The following is a 22,162-nucleotide window of genomic DNA, read 5'->3' as shown; positions in this document are numbered from 1 at the left end:
ACTCTGCATCCAAATCCAATATTTATAGCATAATTAGAGATATGTAACCATATATAATAATAACATAGCATAACAAGAGATGTATAATCTATTTTATTTATTTAGTGTTGTGGCGATTTTCCATTTCGATAAAGGTATATGAGACAAAAAGTCTTTTGAAGATTTATTTTCTTGCAGGAAAGGTCATTCATACAGTCATTCAGGGTTGGCTGTAGATTGCGACAAAAGAAGGAACACTTTAACTCAGTATTTATACCCTAATAGTAGGGAACGAGACACTGCGTCCTCTAGGTTTCTTGCCATGCTGCGGACGCAAGCTTCAGACGAAGAAGTGAATGATGTGTAGCTCCCGGCACCTATTTATACTATAGTTGCACCGGTAGTGACGTCATGGCTGTCGACGGCCAACAAGTTGGTGTTTTTTCAGACACGGGTCACGACGAGGCATTCCCCATAGCGACCCCTAGAGGACGCAGTGTCTCGTTCCCTACTCAGGGAACCATGGTTACATAAGTAACCCTAGACGTTTTTGTTCTCACTTTGTTGTAGTTTGCTGATTTTTGTAAAATAACATATTTGTTTTTACTCTTCAGATAAAAGAGTGGTTTCAGTTTAATATGTTGCAGGTTCATTTATTTGTAATAAATAGTTGATGATAAATAATATTGATGATAATAAATCATCAAAAAAAATATTGGGCTTGTTTTGGGCTTGTTTTTTAAGCTGCGGTTGCTTATTTATCTTGCGAGAGTTGGCAACAGTGAAAGCCGCGCAAGCGCTTAATCGGGTATTTCGTTTTACTGACTGACTGACTAACATTCGTTTATTGATCTCTTTATTGAATAATTACTTAGAATTAATATTTATACGAGATAACAAAATATTGTGATTTCAGAGAGATTTGACACTTCTAACTGAAGATGATGTTAACCGAGAAGTTTTTGTTTAGGCCCTATACTGACCAAAAAAGAGAAGCACATCATCACTAATTCAGTGGTAAGAAATTAATATAATGTTATCCTAGTTAAAGTCAAATAAATGTTATTCATTTTTAATGTCTGTTAAAATAAAATTCACATTTTTAAAACCCAATATTGTGTCGAAGTCTTTGTTATTTGGTGCTTAAGAAACGTAAAATCTGGGTTATTATGTGATACAAGTTGGAATCTTACATAGCCTATTACTTGATAAACTCATTTAATGCTCCTTATGATTAAATGTGCTTTGATGTCTTGATATTGATATTTGATATCTTTATTGATTAAACAATAGTTTAAAACAAGACATGGTTCGTAGTATTGATTATTAAGGTCCATCAGTCCGTCTTCCATGCCGCTTATATGGGACGCGGGAGTGCTGGATGATTACAGCAGGGTATATCAGAGTAAAGAGGTTAGAAGAACTTTATGGGAACCTTCAGAGAACTTTATGGGAACCTTATAGGAACGTTCAAGAAAACTTTCCTGGCTAACCAACAGGGAACGTTCTTGGGAACCAAAAATTGTTAACTTGGTTCTTTCTTATTTAGTTAGTTGGTTTCAAGGAGATTTTATTCATTTTCAGCTTAAATTTTTATTAAGGATGCAAGATATTATGCCCTTTTACAGAGTCTTGTTTTGGTTTTTGGGGTATACTAGGTTTTCATTATTCACACATCGTTTTTTACCAACCCGATCTCATGAAAGTGCGTATAAATAGTACGCCAAATGAAAACGAAAACTCGTGGTATTGATCATCAAAAATGGACTTTGGCGTGTATATGCTACGCGATGGGTAGGTTTAGGGTTGTGGGGTAGATGCGTATCATATGCACGCGAAAACTGCGTATTATATGCACGCCAAAGTCCATTTTTGCGTATCAGTACCACGAGTTTTCGTTTTTATTTGGCGTATTATTTATACGCATTTTCATGAGACCGGGCTCTTTTTTACATATCGAACATTGTTGTAGCACCCGTTCCCAGTTTGTCAAATTGTAGCGCTCAGTTCAGGCCCATCCTTCCCTTCCGAAAAACCCAAATATGTTGTGTTTGGTCAACGAACATGTTACCAAACATTAGATTATTCTGATTTGGCGTTCAACTAACATTTATTATTATTAAACATTTTTGCTGCTTAATATTTTTGTGATGCACCATTCAAAAGTTTGGGGTAAGTGAGAATGAATACGTGTATTCAGCTAGGATGTATTTAATTTATAATATTACAAAAGATTTCTGTTTAAAGTAAATTTAGAATTTTCTATACATCAAAGAATCCAGAAAAAATGTATGAGTTTCCATTTATATCTGTATTTTTGATCAAATAGACTAAATGTAGCCTTGGTGAGCATAAAAGACTCCTTTAAAAAAGCAAAAGTTTCAAAAACATTAAAAGATCTCAAACTAATGTAGGCCTATATATTTGCTTGCAAATGTAAACATTCATTCTAAAACATAAAAATTAATCATAAACCGTTTATCCTAACACAGCGGAACAACTGGGAGGTTGGAAGACCCTCTGAAAGAGAATGAATATGGAATGGAAAAACAGTCATATCGAAAGTAGGAAAATATTTCACATTTTCTTTGTTATTAGAAAATGCTCAATCTTTAATAATCTTAACTGCAACATTTGCACTGTTTTGATTATGTATTTATTTTTGCAACAGATGGTAACAGCATTGAAACACAGTTTGGAAACATGACACTTCAACAGCATAACGACATTCCACAACATAATAATATTAATAGTTCTACATCACCCAGACAACCATCAATTCAAAATTCAAACCAGTATCTTCAGGACTTCAGAATTGACCAGAAGAATGGTGGCACAGTACTTGCTCCAAACTTACTAGGATCCATAATAGCTGGTGATGTATATATGGTGAGTGTTTGATCATTAAAATACTGTAATATTGTACATTTTACGGAGTTGCTCATTTAAGATATGGCTTATGTGTATATTATTATATATACTGTTTATATTGATGTGTATGTTTTTTTTCAGACACAGGTGTCTCACTTTACCTCAATAAACAACAATGGTAAGACTCTTGCTCCAATAAAACGGTTCATTCATAAGTGCAATACTTCTGTTTATCACATGATTTGTCCTGATTTTTAGAAACTCTTCAGAGTGTAAAGAATAAGTTGAAAACAAGGATGATGAAGGACTCTGAGAGGATTTTGGAGGGAAGTGCACAACAGTCAGTCTCTCTAAATAAGATCTACACACAACTGTTCATCATCAATGACGAGTCAGACCCCATCAATAGAGAACACGAGATCTGGCAGATAGAGACGACGAATGATTTAAACACATCAGCACAGACAATCATAAACTACAATGAAATTCTTAAACCACCATTGGATGAAAATACAACCATGAAGACTGTTTTAACAAAAGGAATTGCTGGAATTGGGAAAACGGTCACTGTGCAGAAGTTTGTCCACGACTGGGCAAGCGGAAAAGCCAATCAGGATCTAGAGCTTGTTTTTCTGCTCCCATTCCGAGAGCTAAACTTGCTTGAGGGAAAAAAGAGCTTTTTTGACCTGCTTTGTGACTTTTACCCTGAGTTCAAAGAGGCAAGACCGATCTCTGACTGGATCTGTGATAGAAAAGTTCTGTTCATCTTAGATGGTCTAGATGAATATAAAAATGAATTGAGCTTTCAAACCAGCATTTTGTCAGATCTTACAAAAAAAGCCACACTGGATGTCCTCGTAGCAAACCTTCTAAGAGGAAAACTGCTTCCATCCGCACACCTGTGGATCACCAGCCGGCCTGTGGCAGCTGAACAGCTTCCATCTGAGATCTTCAGACAGGGATATGTCACACAGATCAGAGGATTCATAGACGAACAGAAGGATGAGTACTTCACGAGGCAGTTTGAGGATCCAGATCTAACCCAAAAAGTCATCTGTCACCTGAGGTCTCATAAGAGCCTGTGGATATTGTGCCACATACCCCTCTTTTGTTGGATTTCATCGGTTGTTCTAAAAACCATCATTAAAAGTCAAAATAAAGATAGTGAAATGCCCTCAAATCAGACAGAAATGTATATCCACTATCTGCTCATTCAGACTGGGTTAAGCCACAACAAATATCAAGGGGAAAATGTGTCACAAGAAGATGCTCTCATACAGCACAAAGAACTGATTAAGAAACTGGCAGAGTTGGCCTACTGGAAGCTGAAGGAACAGAATGCCATCTTCAGTAAAGAAGACTTGAGGAAATATTATATCACTCCTGATGAAGCTCTTCGATATCCAGGCATCATTACCTGTGTCTCTGAGTGCAAGTCTGGATATAACAGGACTAAACATTTCAGCTTTGTCCATCTCAGTGTCCAGGAATTCTTTGCAGCCTTGTTTGTTTTTCATGAATTTCTATCAGGAAACCAAGACTCCCTGGCATTAACTAAAGCAAAAATGGGGCAAAAGTCTAATTTGTCGGATTTTCTCAAAAGCGTGATTGATGTGGCCGTGGAAAGCAAAAATGAACACTTGGATCTTTTTAACTGTTTTCTCTTTGGAATTTCGTGTGATTCCAGCAGATGTATACTCGAAGGACTCCTGCCTCGATTGGACGACAGTAGTTTAGAAGATCACAAAAAAGTGACCAAGTACATTAAGTCTTTGAGGAGGAAAGATCTGTCCCCTGAGAGATGCTTTGGTCTTGTTCGTTGCATCGTGGAGCTCAAGGACAGTTCTTTTTTGCAGATGCCAGATCTCGAATGCTCACGGACCACAAAGCCCCTCACACTGTTCCAGTGCACGCTTCTGGCTTTCCGGTTTGTGATGTCAGATACAGACCATGATGAGTTTTTCTTCAGGAAATTCAACATCACTTTAGAAGGATTTCAGAGATTCTCTCCAGCCATCACACGCTTCAGAAAGGCTATGTAAGTATTATGAAAACTTCTGTAAACATCTTCATAGTGTATCATAAAATATTCTCAGTCAGAGTTTACATGTGAAATCATAACAGAGTTCAAATGCAATACTTGCAGGCTCAAAGGAAGCGGCTTTACAGAGAAACACTGTGACATCCTGGTGCCTTTACTGACCTCACCAAACTCTCACCTGACTCATCTTGATCTGAGCCACAATAGTCTGGGACTGTCTGCACTGAAGCAACTGTCTAGGGCCTTCTGTGATCCCAAATGCCAGATTCAGATGCTGAATCTCAGCCACAATGACCTCCATAGTCAGGACATGGAGCTCATCAAGGATGTGCTTTCAGGATCAAATGTGAATCTGAAAATCCTGGACCTCAGTGACAATCAACTTGAAGATGAAGGAGTGAAAATGATCTCAGCTGGGCTGCAGAGCGTTAACTGTCATCTTGAAGTTCTGAAGTAAGTGAAACTAACTGCAAACATCAGGGTCCAGACAGATGGGTTAAATAGATGTTGTAAGGGGTTAAGAATATGTTAAGTTTGAATAGAGTGTTTGTTTTTGACGCACGTAATGTTGATTTTATAGTGTGACTCTTTGTTTAAAAATCATGAGATGTAATTTTTGGTTTGATGTTTGACTGGTATTTTCATGTTATTAGTAGTAATTTATTGTATCTGCAAATAAATAAATAATAATAAAATAAAACAAGGAAACTGTCGAAAAATTAACAATACATTCACAAAAATGTAATTAATAAATAATTTAAAAATATAAATAATTAACAAAAATGAAATATTTAATCTTTTTAGCTGCATGTCATATGTGACCATTAATGCATTAACTGATATCAGAGAGCCATGAATATGCGAATGTGTTTTTAGATAACGAAAATATTTAACTTAAAATCTCAGGGGGACTTCCTGTTTTAACTCAAACTTTAAAAAATGTATAGCTTGAATGCAAATATAAGTGTAAATATAATATGTACAGAAACCAACCAGCTATGCTGCTTAGTCCCTGAAATGGGCAAACAGGCGAATGTCATGAATGTCATTCCTTGGCCAGCTGATTGAAACAAAATTCTGATTTGGCTTTATAGACTTTCAGGCTGTCATATTAAAGAAGGAGCTTTGAAGTTACTGTCATCTTTGAAAGCCAATCTGAGAGAGCTGGACCTGCAGTATAATGACCTTGGAAACATCATGGAAAAGAAAGTTTGTCTACGGAAGTATAAGCAACCCTCACTGAGGTAATGTAGCTTTTATCTGCTATTGGTTCATGTGGAAGGTTGGAATGAACATCCACGGGATCCTATGAAACTTGTAGTGAGGACTTTGATTCTTCCTAGCCATTCAGTGAATTGTTCACTGTTGTGTTCAAGTATACTTCCTTTAGGCTACTTTAATATACAAGCACTGTAGTGACTAATGTAAAGGTGAAACGAGAGACTATCTATTCATGTTTAAATTGTGCTTCAATAAATGTGCAATGGTGTGATACTAGTCTTAACATATTAACCGATACTAACTCTAACTCTAACTAGAATTTACACTGGAGGAGTCTGCAGTCACCAACCAGGACTGTACCAATGTGAGTTTAATCATGGATCATCACAAAGATTGTAGGTTAAAATGTAGATGAATGTCTGTTTGTAGTTGCTGTAACTACTTCACCATTTTAACACCTTTTCCCATTTCATTTTAAAAGGTCTTGTGGTGTGTCAGATGGATTTATAGAAGTGCAAAAATGTCTCTAATTTACATGAGTTCATAAAAACATCTAAAGAACTACCAAAAAGTAGCTTTAGATGGAATATGGCATGTGACTTCCCTAAAGTATTTTACGTCATCTACACACAATATGCTAATTGTAGATATTTAAGCTGGCATTTTCTGATGAATCTCACTTTGTTTTTAGATGCTGTCACGCTCACCTTTGACCCTCAGACGGCTAACGAATACCTCTATCTGAACGAGAACAACACAGTAGCTGTTTGTAAGAGGGAGAAGCAACAGCTTCCTGCTAATGACGAAAGATTTGACAAGTGCAACCAGGTCCTGTGTTGCCAGCCGTTGTCAGGACGCTGCTTCTTTACGGTGGATGTGATCGGAACAGGTGTGCTCATGGGTGTGGCATGTAAGGGAATCAAGAGGAAGGGTGCGAATGACACCGTATGTCTAGGACGCAATAAGATGTCGTGGTGTTTATGTTGCTCAAAAAATGTATTTGTGGCTCATGACAAAAAAACTGAATCACTAACTAAACCACTTCAAACAGAGTCCACCAGAAAAGTCGGTGTGTTCCTGGACCAGGAGGCTGGTTCGATTTTCTTCTATAGGTTGAGCCCAGAGCCTGAACTCTTGTACATGTTTGATGCAGATTTTCCTGAGGACCAGGAACTTTTTGCTGCGTTCAGTATTCAGGAACCAGACAACTCGGTCTGTTTAAAGGGATAGTTCACTCAAAAATGAAAATTTGATGTTTATCTGCTTACCCCCAGGGCAATCAAGATGTAGGTGACTTTGTTTCTTCAGTAGAACACAAACGGAGATTTTTAACTCAAACCGTTGCAGTCTGTCAGTCCTATAATGTCAGTGGATGGGAATCACGGCTTTGAGAGTCATAAAACATACACAAACAAAACCAAATGTCATCTTCTGCTTCTTGCTTTACGGCGGATCGCAGACTTGTAAGTGCATTACCGCCACCTATCTCTCAAATGGACCATTGACACTCCCAATTGAGATCGTAGATAGAGTGTCAATGGTCCATTTGAGAGATAGGTAGCGGTGGCCGTGATTCCCATCCACTGACATTATAGGACTGACAGACTGCAACGGTTTGACTTAAAAATCTCCGTTTGTGTTCTACTGAAGATACAAAGTCACCTACACCTTGGATGCCCTGTGGGTAAGCAGATAAACATCTAATTTTCATTTTTGGGTGAACTATCCCTTTAAGGCAAGCATCACTATAACTATATGTATTTACTGTTACAGTTACAAATTGTGCTCCAGACATGAATGATGACTCAAATTAGGAGAGGTTTGCTATTATTGCTTGAGTGATCAGACTTATGGTATTCACCTAGCAGACCTACTGAAAGCAACCAGCTAGTAAAACCACCTAGAAGCTGCAGAAAGTATTGAAACATGACTTCATCATCATTGTGCATATGATAAACACCAAACCCAGATACTCCAGAACTCTTTACTAAATAACAGTTAGTACTATGTCTCATGTTAAATATCAGTTAAAATGTTTGTCATTTGTATATCTCAGTGTAACAGGTTTCATTTAAGCAAAAATAAAGTTGTATTAATTGGATCTGATGCTGTTTGTATGTATTTGACTGGTTATTTAAATCTGTTTTAATATACTGTTAGCAGTCTACTCTCACTTAAAGGGATAGTTTACCTTCATGTCATCCCAAACCTGTATGACTTTCTCCTGTGGAACAATAAAACAAGATACTTTGAGAAATGTCACAGTTTTTTAATATATAGCCTTCATGCTCCCATTGTCTCGTGTCTAGTTTTCTTTGATGTATCTGTTGTTTGGGAAGTTTTCAAGTATAGTTCTATTCAAGTCATCATCTTGTTTTGCTTAGTTTGTATTAGTCTTTGCTTTATTAAACGGCATGTGGGTTCTTTAAACTCGCCTTTAGTGGAATTTTTTTACAATAAGTTTTGAGCTGTACAGTAAAGACCTGATAGGTCATTGGACTTCTGATCATACAGACATGAAAACACTAAACACCTGCTTAGGTGAAACCTAACATGTTAAATCACTTTTCAATAATCATATTTATTTAAAACTTTAAACTATTAGATAACTATTTTCTGTGCATTACAGAATCTGTGCATTATGTGCGTTCACATCTCATAATGGTAATAGCAGCCGTGATTCCCATCCACTGACATTATAGGACTGACAGACTGCAACGGTTTGACTTAAAAATCTCCGTTTGTGTTCTACTGAAGAAACAAAGTCACCTACATCTTGGATGCCCTGTGGGTAAGCAGATAAACATCTAATTTTCATTTTTGGGTGAACTATCCCTTTAAGGCAAGCATCACTATAACTATATGTATTTACTGTTACAGTTACAAATGTTGCTCCAGACATGAATGATGACTCAAATTAGGAGAGGTTTGCTATTATTGCTTGAGTGATCAGACTTACGGTATTCACCTAGCAGACCTACTGAAAGCAACCAGCTAGTAAAACCACCTAGAAGCTGCAGAAAGTATTGAAACATGACTTCATCATCATTGTGCATATGATAAACACCAAACCCAGATACTCCAGAACTCTTTACTAAATAACAGTTTAACAGAGCTATGTCTCGTGTTAAATATCAGTTAAAATGTTTGTCATTTGTATATCTCAGTGTAACAGGTTTCATTTAAGCAAAAATAAAGTTGTATTAATTGGATCTGATGCTGTTTGTATGTATTTGACTGGTTATTTAAATCTGTTTTAATATACTGTTAGCAGTCTACTCTCACTTAAAGGGATAGTTTACCTTCATGTCATCCCAAACCTGTATGACTTTCTCCTGTGGAACAATAAAACAAGATACTTTGAGAAATGTCACAGTTTTTTAATATATAGCCTTCATGCTCCCATTGTCTCTTGTCTAGTTTTCTTTGATGTATCTGTTGTTTGGGAAGTTTTCAAGTATAGTTCTATTCAAGTCATCATCTTGTTTTGCTTAGTTTGTATTAGTCTTTGCTTTATTAAACTGCATGTGGGTTCTTTAAACTCGCCTTTAGTGGAATTTTTTTACAATAAGTTTTGAGCTGTACAGTAAAGACCTGATAGGTCATTGGACTTCTGATCATACAGACATGAAAACACTAAACACCTGCTTAGGTGAAACCTAACATGTTAAATCACACTAACTATCATAAGACAGTAACCGGTTTTAAATTCCAGTTGCGCAGATGGGGCACGTTGTAACACTGCGTTACAATGTGCTATTCTACGACATTAGCGATGTAATTCACACTATTTGCTTTAATACATTTGAATGATAAACGACGAGAAACAGGTGAATAAATACTGACAGTCAATGTTTAGTGTTAAGAAATTATTATTTCAAGACAAGTAAAAGTCATTATTTTATTTGAAATAAATAATTATTTTATCAAAATATTTTAGTTTGTCTTGTATATTTTTTTCATGCGATCAGATAACATTTTAAGCTGTCATACGGTCATGTTACAATGTGCCCCTCAGATGTTACAATGTACCCCACCTACGGGCATGTTGTCACACTTCCAATTTTTGAGGGTAAATAAAGAAAAACATATACATTGTAATTATGAAATAAAGCAACATATTTGTACTAGACAAGTGTGAAATTACTGTGGATAAAAAAATTATACTCTGAATCCCATGTGGATTTACACAATTTGAGAAAGTCAAAAAGTGTTACTTTGTGCCCCGCTCTCCCCTATTAAACACACATTTGTACTGATTTCATCAGGCTCCGAAAATTCTTCAAAAAGAGCACAAAGAATGGCTTTCTCAGCTGCCATAGTTGCAACTCTTGCATAATCAGAACAGGGCGTTCAACGCACCACCGTTTCCGTTTAAACAACGTTTTGCACCGTTTTGTCGGGGCTGAACGCAGCACTGTTCTGACACCTCTGTGGAGTTTTCGAAGCAAATTCAAGCAACGAGGCGTATCACGTGATTGAGATGGGCGAGTAGCTGGATCTCTTCACTCTTTCCGCTGGGGACTCTTGTGATTAAATATGATTTTTGAAGACACTTGTTGATGCAGAATATGTTTTTCTCTCGTGCTTTGTTCATTTTGCGTGTGCAAGGTGAGTGCTATGTTTTTGTTTTGACTTTACAATACTTTACAACTCGTGATAAGATTTCGTAATTAAACCTAACGATGTTGTAATCGTTCACTGTAGAAATGCTCTCCAGTGGTGTCGAATTAAACACTGTCTTTTGAACATTGTAGGTTATAGTATTATCATCTTGACCCTGGTAGTATCTACACAAATCTTATCCGAAACATGTGAGTAGAGTGACTTCACAACTGAACATTAACAAATCATTCCAATAAAGTAAAGGACTTGCACAAAATTGTCATAACTACGGTGGCCGAGAGATACTTTGTGCCCCGCTCTCCCCTATTAAACACACATTTGTACTGATTTCATCAGGCTCCGAAAATTCTTCAAAAAGAGCACAAAGAATGGCTTTCTCAGCTGCCATAGTTGCAACTCTTGCATAATCAGAACAGGGCGTTCAACGCACCACCGTTTCCGTTTAAACAACGTTTTGCACCGTTTTGTCGGGGCTGAACGCAGCACTGTTCTGACACCTCTGTGGAGTTTTCGAAGCAAATTCAAGCAACGAGGCGTATCACGTGATTGAGATGGGCGAGTAGCTGGATCTCTTCACTCTTTCCGCTGGGGACTCTTGTGATTAAATATGATTTTTGAAGACACTTGTTGATGCAGAATATGTTTTTCTCTCGTGCTTTGTTCATTTTGCGTGTGCAAGGTGAGTGCTATGTTTTTGTTTTGACTTTACAATACTTTACAACTCGTGATAAGATTTCGTAATTAAACCTAACGATGTTGTAATCGTTCACTGTAGAAATGCTCTCCAGTGGTGTCGAATTAAACACTGTCTTTTGAACATTGTAGGTTATAGTATTATCATCTTGACCCTGGTGGTATCTACACAAATCTTATCCGAAACATGTGAGTAGAGTGACTTCACAACTGAACATTAACAAATCATTCCAATAAAGTAAAGGACTTGCACAAAATTGTCATAACAGGTTCGACTGGGAATTGTGTTCTGCAGGTCCGAGATTTACTGATAAAGTTTCAGTGATGGAGGGAGATTCTGTGACTTTTTACTCCGCTTCTACTAAACTACAGGTAGATGATGTGATACAGTGGAGGTTTGAAAATGAAAATCTATGTATAGCTAAAATCAGTGTTGAGAAAACGATACCATGTGATGATGAGAGATTCAGAGAGAGATTTAAGCTTGATCGTCAGACTGGAACTCTCAAAATCAGGAATAGCAGCACAAAAGACACTGGACATTACGAATTTAGAAACATCAGAAGCGGAGACTTGGAAGCATTCAAATGTTTTGGTGCTACTGTCTACGGTAAGCAAGTTATAAATCAGACAGCAGTCATCTGAATTATTGTTGTATTTATTTTTTTAATATAGCTATGTGTTTGTTTTTCAGGTTCTTTGCCTGTTCCTGTCGTCAGCAGAGATTGTGCATCATCATCATCAGAGCAGAATTGTTCAGTTTTGGTGCTACTGTCTACGGTAAGCAAGTTATAAATCAGACAGCGGTCATCTGAATTATTGTTGTATTTATTTTTTTAATATAGCTATGTGTTTGTTTTTCAGGTTCTTTGCCTGTTCCTGTCGTCAGCAGAGATTGTGCATCATCATCATCACAGCAGAATTGTTCACTGGTGTGTTCAGTGGTGAATGTGGGTCATGTGACTCTCTCCTAGTACAAAGGAAACAGTTTATTGTCCAGCATCAGTGTGTCTGATCTCAGCATCAGTCTCTCTCTACCTCTGGAGGTGGAATATCAGGATAACAACACCTACAGCTGTGTGCTCAACAATCCCATCAGCAACCAAACCAAACTTTTGGACATCACTCAACTCTGTCACACATGTGCAGGTGCGTCAGCTGTGATTTTACACTCTCTTTTTACTGGCGATGTGTTTAATTTTGTGTGAATTGCCTTCACTTACATTGCAATGATTATAAATAAAAGTCATTAAGAAGCATGAACATCACATTTCAGATACAACAAACTTTAAATAAATTTCCACGTACTGTCTTTTCTGTGACTGTTACATAAAAACACCTGTGGTTTACACTTGGACCCAGATATGTTCATTTCAAAATTGTCTTTGTCCCTTACAGAACTCTACCAACGTTCACATACTGTACTGCTGCTAACACTTATTCCAGTGGTTTTGGTCATGACTGCACTAGGTGTGATTATCTGTTTCTACTTAAAACAAGCAAGATGAGGTTAGTACTGAAACTGTTCTTGGTGTAAAATAATGTCAAGTTCAAAATGATTTTTCTTCTTGCCTCCATTTGAGATTCACATACATTTTTGTAGTTTGAATTTATAGCTATATAGTGTGGACTGTGAAAATGGAGGAATTTGAAAATGATGACGCATGTTTAGTCGTGTTTCTCATATTGTACCCAGCTATCATTGATTGTATTGCCATTGTGCCTGCTTCTCACTTTCACAGTGTTAATGAAGATAATCGTTACTTTGTACAATAGTCATATTACATTCCTGCAAATGACATTTACTTGCAATTGCTCTCCTGCAGCAAAACATGACAATTACATATGAGACCATATGTGGAATGGCAATTTTGAGTGTGCACCAATAAGTGGTGATATGATTACCTTGCTTACCAAAAGAATGGTGTGAAAACTTTTACTATTTAGTTTCTTGATATCATCTTAATTTCAAATTGCATACTTTCTGGGGTGTTCTGAACACTATGAACTTCATCTTGGTGATCTCTTTAATTAGACTTTTTTTCACTAATGAAGTAAATGAATCAAGACCAAAATCTCTTGAGTAGATTCACTGCATAATGGTTGGAGTGAGGAAAGGAGATGTCGTTTTATAGAATGATCATCACTTTTGTGAAAAGTGAAGTTAAAAGTAAAACTCAAAGTAATGTTTGCAGATGAACATTTGACTCTTATTCTATATTTGACTTTATTCTCCAATTATTCCTTCCACCTCCTTTAGTTTTCACAGTGTGTAGCTCTCATCAACACTGCTCCTTTGTGTTTTTCTTTTTTTGATTGTTTCTCCATATTCTTACAGCAATCTGATGGAGCAGAAAACATTATGCACTCAAATGATGATCTGACAATCCAACAGACTGCAGTAGATGTACGTACGACAGATCTCTGATACGGCTATTCCATATGATGCACTCTAAGATCATGAACAAAGTAATTATATAACCAAAACTTGGTATAGCATGATCATGACTTTCATGCCATTTGGATAAAAACAGTGAAAAAGCTTGTGACTGCATTGAATTAATGTGCATTAAGTATGAGAAGCATTGATAGAGTAATTGTTGTATATAGCAAGTGTTAAGCTTTTTGTTGCTGGACCCTGATATGTATTTTTATTTGCTTTTACATATCTATAATAACCATTATTTGGTCATTTTTCTTTGACTGGATGTCAATGTTTTATCTGTTTTAACTGAATAATTTAATCACATCCCTGAGGCCGTTACAGACAGATATCAGGACAAAGCCACATTTTGTCAGGAAATATCATAACATTCCTTGTGGCACTGTCAGCACTTATCCTGCTCAGACTTGAGAAAGAGCTAATCCATCTTTTCACAGCTGCCAACAAAACCAAGCACCATCCTGTCTAGACTTGTGACTTGTCTTGGGAAAGAACAAATTAATTTGTATTACAGTGTTAAGACACACAGTGTGCTCAGTTTATTTTGGACATTTGAAAATTATGCTTATAATATACCGTATCAGTGTTTCTGTATCTTCAGTGTTTTATTACATGGCCCTGTTCTTGGGGAACTTCCTGCTGTGATTTTGAGCCAGTTCATCAATTATGGTTCTGGTGATTTGGCTAAAGAACCTGTATGTTGAATGTTGTTTGTTCAGTAAATAAACTTGACTGTGGACACTTATGTTGCTTTAAGAGTTTTACTAATAATGTTTGTAGGATAGCCTTTGACACAAACTAAATTATCCTACTTATATTTTAATTAAACACTGGCATGATCAATTTTCCATCATACAGAACTCCGACTGAAAGTTTTTCTTCCCACTACCTTCAGGTAAGATGCACTGCGAATGACTATAACTATTTGGATAGACAATAACAAGTATCATTATATGTTTTTATAAGACTTAACAATGCTTATGAACATTTGTTCATTTCAAATGTTGTGGTATCTTGTTACGAATATCCAACACAAATTTTCGAACACATTTACGTGTAGTAACAACAGATTTACTTGTAAAGTCTCTCAAGATACATTTTAGAGAGGTTTTAGAAGCGTTGTGTTAAGTTCGATGATAAGGTAAAAACAAACATGCACAACAAATTATGTTATTTATTAAATGTATTATATCCAAGCACGAGCAGGACCTCTCTTTTCTCACAAGAAAAAAAATCTGTTCAAGTTAAGTTATATTTTCTCTGATACAAATAAGTCTTCAATGGGATAGTTCACCAATAAAAGGGGTTGGGGATCATTTACTCACCCTCAAGTTGTTCCAAACCTGGATGAATTTATTTCTTCTGCTGAAGACAGACAAAAAAAAAAAAAAGATGCTTTGAAGAATGTGTGTGACCAAACAGTTGCTGGTCCCCATTGACTTCCATAGTATAGAAAAAAGAAGCTATCAGATGTTAAATGTTGTTGGCTATAGCCTATATCTTACTTTTCAGTCTTTCACCTTTAATGCATTTGGAATTCATGATCTGGTTGTGAACAGTAAAACCTGCCTTTGATGCGATTGGTCATCTCAATAATTTTGATATTGACGAGAGATGTTAGACCACTGAAGCATACCGATCTAAAAATGTGTTTTTAAGAATTGTTGTCACCCTAAATGTACAGATTGGTGCAGTACAGAAAAGCAGCATCAGGATTATCAAATATCTGAGTGCCTTGGACAAGGACCAAATAGTGATGAAGACTAGGTCAGAGCATCTCCAAAACAGCTGATAAAAAAACTTAATGCTGTCGGTGATAGAAAGGCGTCAGAACACACAGCGCACCTCAGTTTGCTGTGTATGGGGCTGCATAACCGCAGACTGGTCTGAGTGCCCATGATGACCCCTGTCCACTGTCAAAATCAGCTGCATTTGGCCATGAGAGTGTCAGAACTGGAGCAATGGAAGGAGGTTGCCTGGTTTAATGAATTACGTTTTCTTTTTAGATCATGCTTTGTGAAGTCTATACTTCACATTAGAGCTGTTTTGTGAGCATGAAATTAGCAGGTATTTTTAATGTTTGCTGGTGTGATGAGTGTTTATTTTACTCTAATTACAAATGAAATGAAACTTTTTCCATTGAAACACCCAGTCTGGTTTTCCTTGTATTTTTCATGCCCTGTACAGCACACAGATACGTGATTTAGGATTGGTTATAAATCACAGTTTACAGTATACTTTATCATCATTTGCATACACTTTTAACTGCCTCTTTGGCTTTACCTGATATAAAGGGCTGACAATTCCCTTTAGTTAGACTAGGTTCATGGATGAAGACATTTTTAAATACTATTTACACATTTCATCATTTACAATCTCAACTTTGATATTTAAATTATGAGTTACACCTGCAAAGTGTCAAATTCCCATAGCCTATCAAGCACAACGATATACCTAATACGGTTCTCAAGTTTGTGACTTATAAACTGGGATAAACACAAGCAAGATAGAGTTAGACATAATCAACCCCAAAATCATAATTTATCCACTCTCAAAGGAGCCAGCAATTTTTTTTATTAAAAATGTAGGTCACACTTTTTTAAGGTCCAATTCTCGCATCAACTACGACTTTTGGCTGAATAAACTTCTAATTTGCTGGTTATTAATAATTAGTAAGGTAGGTGTTAAGTTTAGGTATTGGGCAGGATTAGGGATAGAATATGGTCATGCAGAATAAGTGCTTTGTAAGTATAAACAGCCAATATGTTAATAATATGCATGCTAAGCTTGGTTAGCTGTTTGTGAAATAGTCGATGACTTTTACTTTCGCTTTGCTGACATGTCAACAGATCGTATAGTTTCTCTGGTTTCTTTAGGGCTAGTTTGCAAAACAGGAGGCACCACAGTAATCTAAATGAGCGTTCTTAAATTAGAATAAAAACTTCAGTTTGAGGGAATTTTTGGCAACATTTCCTGTGATTTGGTATCAGACTCAACATCTGGACATCACTCAACTCTGTCACACATGTGCAGGTACATCAGTTGTGGTAATAATCTGTTTAAGCTGCTCTGTTGGCTCTTTGTAAGACAGGACTGATCATTTGTTTGCCTGCATTGATTGCAAATACTGTAAGACATAATTATATAGTAAGTATTACTGTAGTACTGTATTATTATTACTTTACTATAACTCAACCAGTTGAGCACGGCACTAGCAATGCCAAAGTCATGGGTTTGATTCCGAAGGAAAGCAAGAACTAATAAAATGTGCTGTTTTCTATTTCTGTTACAGAACAGAGACAACATTCTTTCTAATACCACTAATACTACTGTCTGTAGTGCTGGCCATAATTACAGTTTTTAAAATTATGTTCTGGTTCAGCGGGAACTGTAAACACACAAGAAGGTAATTATTATTGCAACTAATATAATAGTCTTAATTGTTCAAAACAGTGCTATAAACATTGAAATATTGAAAGCTTATACAGGTGCATAAAAACTCACTGGAGTTTTAGCATATGCTGTAGTTAGATAATTTCTGGTATTTCAAAATGCACGTTGCAATGTGGAGTTTGAGAGTTGAGACTAAATTTGGAAGAATATGTTTAAGAACACTCTTTTTAAAATCTGCCTTTTATTTGATTGGTCATCTCAAGTTATAGCCCAAAATAAACATGAACATAAGAAGGTATGTTGAAAGATACAGCATATCTTACCAAAATGTATCATGTCTAATGTAATCGCTCAGTCAGTGTTTCAACCGTGGAAAGATGCCAATAAAACAGATTGTGAACAGTATTACGTGGCATTTACCTCAGCAAAGTTATCCACTGTTCACAGTTCATTAATTATCTATAGAACGACACTAAAGATGACACTATATATAATTATATATATGTTTGAATAAATCTGGCATGAAGCTAGTTGTAAATGAGTTGTAAACAGACATTTCAATTTTTATTTGAGTGTAATTATATCTGAAAATAAATAGCAGTTGAATATAATAGCTCTGTTATTAATTTTAGCCTTTAATATTATAGTAATGAACCAAACAATATGGTTCCCTTTGTAGTCAACAGCATCAGTTAGGAGAGTTTTTTTCCCCTTAAGAAAATCAAACTATCGGTATCGGCAGAGAAATTCAGCATCAATGCATCTCTACTACAAACCACAGATACTGTCAGATGTAACACATGGAAGACAGAACTGTACCGAAATGTTGTGGAATGAGAGGAGATGAAAACAGTGAGTGAGTGTGCTCCATTTAAAGCTAGCTAGTGTAAAGTCTTTTTATTAATGAGTGCAAAAAAAAGTAGTTTGGTTTGAATAGAAAGCTTCATCTAGCTCAGCACTGTTTTGATTATCGTAACACTATAATGCATTATAAGAGAGGAAGTGTTTTTCTGTTTCAGTTCTAAGCAAAGCAGTGTTAAATCAGATGGATCTAGACATCCGAAATATCACATATATTAGATCCGATCCCGGATCCCGAATCCCTGTCAGAAGATATCTGATATTGTTTTGTCTGGTGTCCAAAACTAGTAAAACCTGTCAACAGATAGTCTTGCCTGGTACCTAAAACTCTGTTAACAGTCTTCTATCAGCCTCAAAAGTTTGACTGAAAGACAGGTAAGAGCAGAAGCAGAAGACGAAGTGATGATAATACAAAGACCACGGTTTATTGAATAATCTTAGTTGCGTATGTTTCAATGCTCATACTTCATCTGAATGCCTATGTCTAAAAGCTCAGACTTAGTCTGGCCAGTACAAATCCAACAAGACAGGTGTTATTATCTTCTTCATCGACAGGCTTAAATCCCTATATCTGTGGGGTCGCCGGTGCATATCCTTCATCTCCAACTTCTCCTGTTTGCCGTGTCCTCTACTCTAAAGCCCAAGGCCTTCACGTCCTCGTTCATACACTCTTCGAGTCTCCTTTTTGGCCATCCTTTCTTTCTTGTACCGAAGTGCATCTTTCTGACTTTCTTTCCAACGTATTCGTCATCTCTTCTTAAGATGTGACCGTGCCATCTTTGTCTGTTCACTCTCAGCTGGTTACTTAATGCGTCCACTTGCAGCTGTTTTCTGATATTGTCATTTGTCTCCCGATCATATTTTGTTAAGACAAATGTTATTATACCAAAGCAAAAACAATGGAAAAGCACTGCTTCACAACATTTTCCTGCGACATTAAAAACCTTGAAACGAACACATTCTCTAATCTCTTACAAACCATAAGATTAAACAACAATAAGTAATATAAAAGCATGAAGAATGACAAATGAATAATAATAATAAAATGATTAATAAATTATTAATCTGTGAAATAATCAACAATCAGTGGATTAATTGTTCTAACAACCTTTGATTAATCAATTATCAACAATTGTTTGATGCAGTCCTACACATCTTCGCACCTCAGAGTACAGAACCAGAACTCAAACTACTAGTTTTAATTTCAGACCTGCATTTTTTTTTATGACCGATTAGAGACGAAAAATGAGTGAAAGTCTTCCCACATGAATGGCAGTGATAAGGCTTCTGTCCAGTGTGGACCCTCTCATGTATTCTCAGATATTGTGACCGTTTGAATCTCTTGTCACAGTGTGAACATTTATAAGGTGTTTCTGTAGTGTGAACTGACTGATGCACTTTCAGTGCACCATCTGTAAAAAAAGTCTTCCCACACTCAGAGCAAGCATGATCCTTCACACCGCTGTGTCTTTTCTGGTGTATTTTTAATGCACCCATCTGTCTAAAACTCTTTCCACACAAAGAACACACGTAAGGCTTCTCCTCTGTATGAACTTTCAGGTGGTCCTTCAGAAAATTGTCTCCCGATCATATTTTGTTAAGACAAATGTTATTATACCAAAGCAAAAACAATGGAAAAGCACTGCTTCACAACATTTTCCTGCGACATTAAAAACCTTGAAACGAACACATTCTCTAATCTCTTACAAACCATAAGATTAAACAACAATAAGTAATATAAAAGCATGAAGAATGACAAATGAATAATAATAATAAAATGATTAATAAATTATTAATCTGTGAAATAATCAACAATCAGTGGATTAATTGTTCTAACAACCTTTGATTAATCAATTATCAACAATTGTTTGATGCAGTCCTACACATCTTCGCACCTCAGAGTACAGAACCAGAACTCAAACTACTAGTTTTAATTTCAGACCTGCATTTTTTTTTATGACCGATTAGAGACGAAAAATGAGTGAAAGTCTTCCCACATGAATGGCAGTGATAAGGCTTCTGTCCCGTGTGAACCCTCTCATGTATTCTCAGATATTGTGACCGTTTGAATCTCTTGTCACAGTGTGAACATTTATAAGGGGTTTCTGTAGTGTGAACTGACTGATGCACTTTCAGTGCACCATCTGTAAAAAAAGTCTTCCCACACTCAGAGCAAGCATGATCCTTCACACCGCTGTGTCTTTTCTGGTGTATTTTTAATGCACCCATCTGTCTAAAACTCTTTCCACACAAAGAACACACGTAAGGCTTCTCCTCTGTATGAACTTTCAGGTGGTCCTTCAGAAAATCTGCCCTAAAAAATGTTTTACCACATTGGTCACAATTATATAGCCTTTCTCTAGAATGAGTAAGCAGATGTACTTTAAAAACACCTGATTTTCTGAAACTCTTCCCACACTGATCACATGTGTGCAGATTCTTTCCGGTGTGGATTTTCATGTGATCATTAAGGGCTCCTTTTCGTGCGTAACTCTTCCCACACTGAGCACATGTGTGCAGATTCTCTCCAGTGTGGATTTTCATGTGTTCGTTAAAGTTTGTTTTATGCTTGAAATTCTTCCCACACTGATCACATGCATATGGCTTCTCGCCAGTGTGGATTTTCATATGTTCATTGAGTAAATATTTTCCTGCAAATCTCTTCCCGCACTGTACACATGTGTGTGGCTTCTCTCCGGTGTGAATTTTCATGTGTACATTAAGGTTTTGCTTTAGTGAAAAACTCTTCCCACATAGATCACATGTGTACGGCTTCTCTCCAGTGTGGATTTTCATGTGATCATTAAGGTTTCCTTTTCGTGTGAAACTCTTCCCACACTGATCACATGTGTATGGTTTCTCTCCAGTGTGAACTCTTATATGAAGTTTAAGACCTTGTTTGTATAGGAAATGTTTTTCACACTGAGGGCAGGTGAAAAATGTTTGGGCACTTCTTGTCAGCAAAAAATTACTTTCAGTATGTGAGGAAGGTGAAGATTTTTCTCCAGTTTTGACTTGATCTTTCACCTCCGATTCACTCATGTCTTCACTCTCCTAATTCGCTTCCATCAGGTCTGAAATTAAAGTAAAAAGATATGTAACTTTTGTCACTCTAGAGGTTAATAAACAAAACTGCATGCATATTGCAGATGAACATTGTAGCCAGAGTTACTTCTCTCTGTTTATGTATATGAGGGGTCGCAAAGGTACTGGGCTACTCCACAGCGGTTGACGTTCCACTCGGTCTAGAATATTCTGAATGTAGACACTTACTGTAAGCATACCGAACTGATTCGGGATAATACAAAAATAAGGTTTGGAAAATGGATTCATGATGTACTCGCTCATTATATACATTTTGTATATTTTGAACAAATAAATTCCATCCTTCAATTTTCCAAACAACTTGTTCTACAGTATGCTTGGTCACAGGGGAGACCCTGTTTGCAGTTTTAGTTTGCAGTAAAATGGAACGACATAAAAGTGAGCATAAATGTAGCAGCAGATAACTGCAATACGATATAATGATTCATTTTGAATTTAGGGCTGTGCGATTAATCGAAATTGATTTCCAATTTAGATTTTTGACTTATGACGATTATGAAAAAAACGATAATCAAGGGGAAAAAATATTATTGTGCTGTGTTTCCGTTTCTAATTTTGACTTTTGTTATTAATCCTGCACACGTTCCTTTCCTCTCCTTTAAAGCCGTGCACTTTCCTTCCTCTCTAAAAGCCCAAATTTAACCTCCAAATCAGTTAAAGGTGGGGAAAGCAATGTTGACATTTGAAATCACCAAAACAAACACGCCCCTACCCCAAAAGGGTCTCGCCCTTATTTTGATAGCTCCGCCCCACACATACGTACGCAAACCAGGCAACGAATAGTTCTGTGAAACAAAGCAAAACCAAAGTTACACCGTGCCTACACCGGATGCGAGTGGCGTGGCGCAACAAAATACTATATAACTCTCTATCTATCACTTATAATCAGTGATGCAGTCTACCCCAGAGATAGAGATATATATATATAT

At 36.5% G+C, this 22,162-nt stretch overlaps 3 protein-coding genes and 1 long non-coding RNA gene across 4 annotated transcripts in view; 3 read left to right on the top strand and 1 right to left on the bottom strand.

Annotated features, from left to right (window-relative positions):
• Positions 1-921: 921 nt before the first annotated feature.
• On the top strand, positions 922-3,781 carry LOC107572439 (uncharacterized). The gene is made up of 6 exons (XM_016258867.1): positions 922-996; positions 2,472-2,543; positions 2,651-2,868; positions 2,992-3,028; positions 3,109-3,610; positions 3,676-3,781. The coding sequence occupies exons 2-6, from the start codon at positions 2,510-2,512 to the stop codon at positions 3,779-3,781; spliced, it is 897 nt and encodes a 298-aa protein (XP_016114353.1). The 5' UTR covers positions 922-996; positions 2,472-2,509.
• Positions 3,456-7,364, top strand: LOC107572443 (NACHT, LRR and PYD domains-containing protein 13-like). The gene is made up of 5 exons (XM_016258869.1): positions 3,456-4,888; positions 4,997-5,344; positions 5,986-6,135; positions 6,430-6,476; positions 6,804-7,364. The coding sequence occupies exons 1-5, from the start codon at positions 4,020-4,022 to the stop codon at positions 7,340-7,342; spliced, it is 1,953 nt and encodes a 650-aa protein (XP_016114355.1). The 5' UTR covers positions 3,456-4,019; the 3' UTR covers positions 7,343-7,364.
• Positions 7,365-12,477: 5,113 nt separating this feature from the next.
• Positions 12,478-14,618, top strand: LOC107572448 (uncharacterized). The gene is made up of 3 exons (XR_001607343.1): positions 12,478-12,580; positions 12,830-12,940; positions 13,770-14,618. It is a non-coding gene; the product is annotated as an uncharacterized lncRNA (long non-coding RNA).
• A 5,363-nt stretch (positions 14,619-19,981) lies between these two features.
• The window catches only part of LOC107572444 (gastrula zinc finger protein XlCGF8.2DB-like), a 5,989-nt gene continuing 3,808 nt past the window's right edge, over positions 19,982-22,162 (bottom strand). Inside the window, exon 3 of the mRNA XM_016258870.1 lies at positions 19,982-21,202. Within this exon, the coding sequence (XP_016114356.1) occupies positions 20,025-21,170 (1,146 nt within the window). The 5' untranslated portion in view covers positions 21,171-21,202 and the 3' untranslated portion in view covers positions 19,982-20,024. The remainder of the gene's footprint in view (positions 21,203-22,162) is intronic.

This window comes from Sinocyclocheilus grahami, unplaced genomic scaffold (assembly GCF_001515645.1).
Source record: "Sinocyclocheilus grahami isolate Dianchi unplaced genomic scaffold, SAMN03320097.WGS_v1.1 scaffold1750.1, whole genome shotgun sequence".
In the NCBI taxonomy this organism is placed as follows: Eukaryota; Metazoa; Chordata; class Actinopteri; order Cypriniformes; family Cyprinidae; genus Sinocyclocheilus; species Sinocyclocheilus grahami.
This window is presented reverse-complemented; position numbering and strand designations above follow the sequence as displayed.